The sequence below is a fragment of the Carex rostrata genome, chromosome 3 (assembly GCF_964058835.1).
Source record: "Carex rostrata chromosome 3, lpCarRost1.2, whole genome shotgun sequence".
Classification (NCBI taxonomy): domain Eukaryota; kingdom Viridiplantae; phylum Streptophyta; class Magnoliopsida; order Poales; family Cyperaceae; genus Carex; species Carex rostrata.
In genome coordinates, this window is record NC_135920.1 from 9,395,586 (window position 1) to 9,403,120 (window position 7,535).

Sequence of the window (7,535 nt, forward strand, 5' to 3'; positions counted from 1 at the left end):
CATGGAGGCATTTGAACCGTCTCTTCTTGAATTTATATTAATAATTCCGATCATAATCACCACTTGCCACAAATTAAGAATGGAATCTATGTAGGTTGCACCAAAAGAGGGAGGCAGGCCTATACAATAATTTACGTACAACCATGCCTGGCATTTTGTGGCCCCACCATATGCAGTTGGTGCTTTCCTGGCATTCATGAATCATGGCAACCATGAAGTTACGAACCAGCTCTTTTCCCGGACAACCAATATTAAGAAACTCTATTATAAACAATAGACCGGGTCCACCAAGAATTTTATAAACTAGTTTAACAACCAACTTAGATGTATCCCCACCAACCAATCAAAGATTCAATTTAAATATAGTTGGTATCAAGCCCCTCTCACATCAATAGCAATATCTTAAATTTCTAACGATTAAATACAAATAAAAAAAACAGAAAAATATCGTATCTCAACTAATAATCAACATATATGTTAATATGTACAGCTACAAACAAACTTGATTTCACTTCCAAAATGAGACCATATGCGGTTTCACCTAAATTTCACATCATAAAAACAAACTTCACTATACACTCCAAAACCTCATGCTGGGAAGGCATCATTATCACTGGTACTTTACACCCTCTTTATCCCCAAAAAAAGTAAATAAAAAGTTTCCTAAAAAAAAAAGTAAAGAAAAAGAAAAGCAGTTAACAAAAATAAAAAGCACCACCAACTTTACCCTACTTTTTTTTTTTCTTTTTTTTTTCTTCAAGGACAATTATATGTACATGGCCTCGGAGCATGTGACTTAGATCCAGCTTTCCAAAGCCATGATGTTTTTTTCTTTTCATTTTTTTTTACTACCAAAACAAAGAAAAAAAAAATTCTACCACACTCAATACACACCTCAGTGGGTGACCTGCGCCCCCTCTTTTGCCCCACAAAAAGAGAGGAAGAAACACAAAAGCCTGACAAAAACCTAGGCTTTTCGGAAAGCAGCATTGATCCCATGTTCTGCTCCCAAAAACAAAAGATAAAGCTATCAACCAAACTCAGTTTTGCAATGGCAAGCTATTAACCTTACATATCTTATGTCTTCATTTCTTCATTTCCTTATAAGTTCGATCTAACAGTTGAATATCTTACCCAACCATTTAGATTTTATCAAAACTCGACTCCAAACCAATATATTGATTACATCTTCCGTCAAGCCAACTTAACCTAGAAAGATCAAATTGTATAAGCAAATGTATCTAAAACCAAGAAACACAATCTTACTATTATAACCATAAGATACAAATTGGCTACTGCCATTTGCCAACTACATAATAACAAGGTTCTCTACTAATAGTCTAATATTGTATTCCCCCCATTTTTTCCAAATTTGACGAGTGCAACTAGGGTGTTCTTAAGCTCACCAAGCCCGTTGGTGAGCACAACTCCAAAACCTATTGGACTTCAATCAATGAATCCAAACTGTTAAAACCAATCTATTTCACAAGTGATGCATTTGCATGTCAAATTTATAAATTTTTTAATTTAATTAGTATATAGTAAAGCGGTCAAAAATTGATGCAAAATAAATGTAAGCGCATCACTCGTGAAGTAGACCGGTTTCAACGGTTTGGATTTGTCATTTGGAGTCTTTCCGATAGATTTTGGAGTTAAGCTCACCAAAGAATTGGTGAGCTTAAGAACACCCTAGTTCTATTCAAATGTCAGCATTGTCCTAGATTATTTGCACTACAAACAAACAAAAAAATAGTTCCTGAATTATGCCCAAACCACAAAGTCTAGACCTTTGCCGAACTAATCCCAAATGACAAAGTAGTTACTATGGTTGGAAGAACATAGTATTATCTCAGTACTATTTCATGCTTGTTAGAACATTATCAAACCCAAACCATGTGTGGGATAAAAAATGATAGTACCTTAGGGTCAGTCTGAGTTACATGATTATTGATGCAATCTCCCCAGAATTTCTCTCTTGTAATTCCACCCTTCTTAGATCTCTCAAATGCTGTAAAATCTCATTCAGTAAGTCCAGCCCAACATCACCTTTCTTCAGAGACTTAACACAGTGTCTTATGAATTCTCTATCAGCCTCCAAGGCCTGTAACCTTTCATACACCTCATTAACTTCTTCTTGTACAGACAGTCTTTCTCTCCCATTTGTTCTGTCATCTCCATTTTCCTCTCCAGTCTCTTCTCCATTCTCAAGGCTCACTGCATCAAACAAAGGCAAGAGCATTTTGCCTCTAAATCCTGAGTTCTTACCTTGGCAATTGTGCTTAATACTACCATTTTCTGGCATATGCAACACATCGACTATTGGTTCATAATCTTGAAAATGATTTTCATTTTCCTGAGATTCATCAATACTTCTTTTCTCTTCTTCACTACCTTCCTCCAATGAAATTAGCTTCTCTTCCAATCCTTTGAGCTGTTCCAGAATCGACTTTCTCTCCTCCTCAAACTCATCCAATGAAGACTCAAGGGAAATCAAGTGCCCCTCAACAGGCTCATATTCGTCATTCCCATTCTCAAGCACAACACCATACTCTAATGAATCTGATGATGATGAGGAAGAAGTCTCCGACACATTTTTCTTTCCCAAACTACGATCTCTTGCTCTCCCAATATTTCCCTCCAAAATCATGACCTTGTGCTTATACGACTCTAGTTCTTTCTCTACTTCCTCTTTCTCTTTCTCCCTCTTCACAACGAGCTCATTCAACATTTGCAAAGCTTCTTGGTCATACTCCGACTGTTCCTCCATCATTCGCTGGTATTGCAGTGCCTCCATTTGCATTGCAGCTTTCTCCTCTTGTAGTCGATTAATCTTGGCCATGGTTTGATTCGTGGCTATTGCCGAAGCACTCCTCTCCTCCTCCAATTCAAGATAAATTGCACGCAGTGCATTTCTCTCAGATTCTAGGGCAGACTTAAGCTGGTCAGTGCTCAATGGCTCAGCAGGGTCGGTTTCACTGTTTAAACTTAGTCCGTCCACAGATTCTGGTCCATGTTCATTTTTATGGAAAATTAGCCGCCTTTGCATTAAGTGTATGTCTTCTTCGGTTGTTATATGGATTGGAGATTCGGTCAAGCTTTCACCCTCAGACTGGTTACCATTATGCTCTGGGTGCCCTATTTGTTAGAAAAAGAAATTAGAAAGAAGGTTTTCATCAGTGACCTTACAAATTCTCAAATAGTCATTTGTATAATTACTACCTATGCACCCTGTTCCTATTTTCATCAAGATATACAAAATGGCAAAAGTACCCTCCCTCATTTGTTGTATACAGAAACAAAGACGAATGAGGTACATCGGGTAGCAAACAAAGAAGATATTGAAAATATAAAAAATAAGTAACAGTTGGAAAAAATTTCCATTAATTTAGGTTTTAGTGTTCTTTTAGTAAACCTAGAGATTGAAAAGATGGACTAAAAATTAAAGATGTTACCATTACCATCAGAATCCTCAATATGAAGCAAATGGTCTAGTATTGGTATCGTGGAATCCATTATCACAGTATCGATTGGCCCACATCCTATCAAACAAAGGATATGGAAATAAATACAAGTCAAGTCATCTTTTATACCATTAAGTGTTTAAGCCAGCTAAGAGAGATAGAGAGGAAGACAGTACCTTTGCTGGATTCATCCAGCTGAGAAGAAGATAGCTCTGCTAGGTGGCTCAGTAAACTATTTGCCAGTTGTTCCTTTACCATAATCTCTATTTTTGGATGGGAGAAAAATCACAAGATTTTAGAAAAGGAAATAAAATGAAGCAGCTGATCCCAATTTGTAAAGCTAGAAGAAAGAATTATCACTTAACTAACCTTGATCAGTACCACTTGTTTGATTAACACTGAGAGATATCAGGTCATTGTTAGTAGGCAGTACTGGCTCTCCTATCTCACTTCCAATTGATATATCCAAATCGTCTTTATTGTCCTCTTCAATGCCTACATTTCAATGAAATCATCAATGAAAAATCAACATCAAACAACAACATGAGTGTAAATGCTTGATTGAAGTTTACAGGACAATTATACAATCATGTGAAACTCAAAAGACTGAATTGTACATTTACCTTCCTCTTCTATTGCATTTGAGGATCTCTGTTCTACAAGACCAGCCGTTTCTTCCTCAGAAATAGACACTATGTTCTTCTCTTCTTCTAAAGCAACATCTACATCTAGCGGGTCCGCAACATGAATGATTGACCCGTTATCAGACCCGATTTCTTTTTCACCACAGAACTGATTCAAATCACACTCCTTGGTCATGGTAATTGAATCAAGCAATTCCAACACAATCATACTTGCACTTTCAACAGCATTTTGATCTAAATGCCGTGCTGTCATAGCTGAAGAATCAGCTAATTGAACTGGAAGTGAATCAGGTAACTGAATTAGGGGTTCCTCTTCAAAGTTAGGGAACCAATTATTTTTCTTTTCAACCTCAGAATTTGCATTTTTATTTGTATTTTCATCTTGGAACTCTTTGTCAGTCAATTTATCCTTCTCCAAATCCGGTGGCAGCATCCTTCTGAGCTCTTTTGGTTCTGATATTGCTATTGCATCCCCATGGTTATCATTTGTACATTTCTCTTCTCCATCTAAGATCGCCTTCATCATGTCTCTTTCTCTCTCACAAACCCTATCTAACACATCAAAACCCACGATTTTCCCTTCCTCAACCTCAAAAAATGCATCCTTACCCAAATCTTCTTTGTTAGTATAGTCCAAAATACCCCAATTAGGCTTAGAAAGGAAGTACGGGGAGTAGAAGCCGCTCTCCAATGCAATTCCACAGCAAGAGCACTTCAAATCCTTCTCTCCCATCTCACTCCTTCTCATCCACGATAGAACCGCACCGCCGCCACCTGGCACTGGCCTGGAAGAGCCGCAGTCCTCACACATGTCACCGGCATCGGCGAGTCTCTTGTGCAGGGAGCAAAATCCTAGCTGAGACACCTCAACTTTGTGTGAATCGCACAAATAGCGGCGATATGACTTGCGAGGAGGATCGGGTTCAAAGAGATGGTCGACTCTAGAACAGAGTATACAAGGAGGCTTTAAGCCGAAGAAGGATGCGAACTTTGAGATGAAGTAGGAGAAGAGACCGTTTAGAAGGAGAAGCACTATGAGGATCCATTCGAGAAGGGCGTATACGAGAACCCGCGTAATTCTGGGATTTTTTTTGTAAAATGAAGCTTTCAAATTGTTGGCAGCCATGGTGGTGTTTGGTGATGATTCCCGAATGTTGGGTGAATTTTCAAATGAGATGGAATAGAGGGACAAATACAGATTGCCTTGGCTCCGAAAGAAAAACGAGAGAGAAGAAAGGAAATATGGGAAAATTATTTACAGAGGGGATTTAAGGAAGGATTTAATGGCGAAAAGGAGAGAACTATATTTAAGTGGTACAATTTAGAAGAGAAAGAAAGAGAATGAGAATAAGAGAAGAGAAGGAAATGGAAGGTGAAGTTTTGGTGAAAACTGAAAAGAGAGAGAGAGAGGAGAAAATAGGTGTTTGTAGGGTCCACTGGGCCACTAAAGAGGAATCCAATTGATTGATTGTGTCATCTTTTTCTTTTTTTCCTGCAATTTATTTCTAATTTTATTTTGTTTTTGACAATTTCTTTGCTTTTGCTTTAACTTTTTGTTGGCGTGAGAATTAAGGGGCTCCTCTGTCCTCATTTGGCAACTTAACAAAAATGTACTTCAGAAGTGAAAGCTCATAAATACATCATAATACAGTAAATATATAGAGTAAAGATGTTGTCCCCTTGAATCTGTTCCCTATCTGTCTCCCTAACAACCTTCCTTTTTTGTTCCCCCATGTGGTCAAAATTCACCCTCTTCAATCTTCTCTTAAAAAAAAAAAAAAAAAATTCAACACAACTCAAAACCCACTCTGTTCTTCTCCTCTACTGCTCGCCACCAGTTACCCACGCCGATGGTTGTGATGGCGGTCGAGATCCGACGAGGGGAGCATGGTGCACCGTCGAGATCCGATGAGTAGAGCGTGGTGCACCGTCGAGATCCGGCAAGGAGAGCGTGGTGCACCGTCGAGATCCGACAAGGAGAGCGTGGTGCACGGTCGAGATCCGGCGAGGAGAGAGTGGTGCACCATCGAGATTCGGCGGGGAGAGCGTGGTGCACCATTGGAGGGGGTCCATGCTAGCCCGGCAAAGGTTGTCACAGTGCAACATATGAATACTTTATTAGTTAGATATGAATACTTCAGTTGTTAGATATGCATACTTCATGTTACATATGAATACTTCTTGGAAGATGTGGGATGAGAGAGATGAATCTGACTTTGAATTTTGAATTGTATAAATTATTTCGAACATGTATGAATACTTCTTTAGTTAGATATGAATACTTCTTTAGTTAGATATGAATACTTCATTGTTTTAGATATGCATACTAGTCTGTTGAGAATATTTCTTGGTCCCAATCTGGGCAGGTGTGAATATTATTAGTGTCAGATGTGAATATTGTTAGTGTCATGTGTGAATACTTCATTAGTTAGATATGAATACTTCATTTGTTAGATATGCATACTTCATGTTAGATATGAATACTTCTTGGAAGAGGTGGGTGAGAGAGATGAATTTGACAATGAATTTTGAATTGTATAAATTATTTCGAACATGTATGAATACTTTGTAATCGTCCATATGAATATTTCTTGGAAGAGGTGGGGTGAGAGAGATGAATCTGACTTTGAATTTTGAATTGTATAAATTATTTCAAACATCTATCAATACTTTGTAATCGTCAGTATGAATACTTCATTTGTTTAGATATGAATACTTCTTTATTTAGATATGAATAATATATAGATTCGCTGTAGTGGTCCCCAATCTTGGCAAATGTCGCTTTCAGACGATTGCGGTCCCCAATCCAAGCTGTCACAAGACGTCAGCGGTCCCCTTGGTCGTTACTGGTCCCCTCCATCTTGTGTTTACATATGACGAATGGTTCTTATAATAAGTATGAATACTATAAATTCGTAGGTATGAATACTATACATTTTGACTATTAATAAAATAGCATTAATTTTGCTCTTTGGTGGTAGTTAGCACGTTTTAACTATTTTTTTTGTTTTTTAGTGCGGGGGACAGATAGGGGATTGAAGTAGGGGGACTGTTAGTCGATCTCAAATATATATATGACACATGTGCACAATATTATCTCTTTAAGAAAACACCAACTTAAAAATATTTTTTTATTTTACCAAACTAAAAAAAAAAAAAAAAAAGTTAAAAGGTAGCATCCAAGGGTTAACAAAATCGTATTGGTAACTTCTTTTTTTCAAAATAAGAGCTTTCATGTTTTTAAATTTCTTTGACATGAATTTAACCTATATTAAACCGTAGAGACAAGATTTGTCATTATCTGTGTTAAACCTGTGATTAGTTAACTTTCCTAATTAATAATGTGAAGAAAAGAAATTTTAACAATGTTCTTTGTTCATCTCAAGTCGTTTTTATTCATCTCCGCATTTGAGAATTTGATATTAACAAT

General features: G+C 37.3%; 1 protein-coding gene across 2 annotated transcripts; it reads right to left on the reverse strand.

The window, feature by feature from the left end:
• Positions 1–434: 434 nt before the first annotated feature.
• LOC144551333 (myosin-binding protein 3-like) lies at positions 435–5,512 on the reverse strand. 2 transcript variants are annotated; one of them, XM_078299270.1, is made up of 6 exons: positions 4,085–5,512; positions 3,831–3,956; positions 3,638–3,724; positions 3,459–3,539; positions 1,920–3,135; positions 435–1,209 (listed from the first exon to the last, which is right to left on the reverse strand). In XM_078299270.1, the coding sequence occupies exons 1-5, from the start codon at positions 5,229–5,231 to the stop codon at positions 1,937–1,939; spliced, it is 2,640 nt and encodes an 879-aa protein (XP_078155396.1). In that variant the 5' UTR covers positions 5,232–5,512; the 3' UTR covers positions 435–1,209; positions 1,920–1,936. The 2 variants fall into 2 exon arrangements, with proteins under 2 accessions (XP_078155396.1, XP_078155394.1); XM_078299268.1 differs by having other exon boundaries at positions 3,453–3,539; positions 4,085–5,461.
• Positions 5,513–7,535: the final 2,023 nt, after the last annotated feature.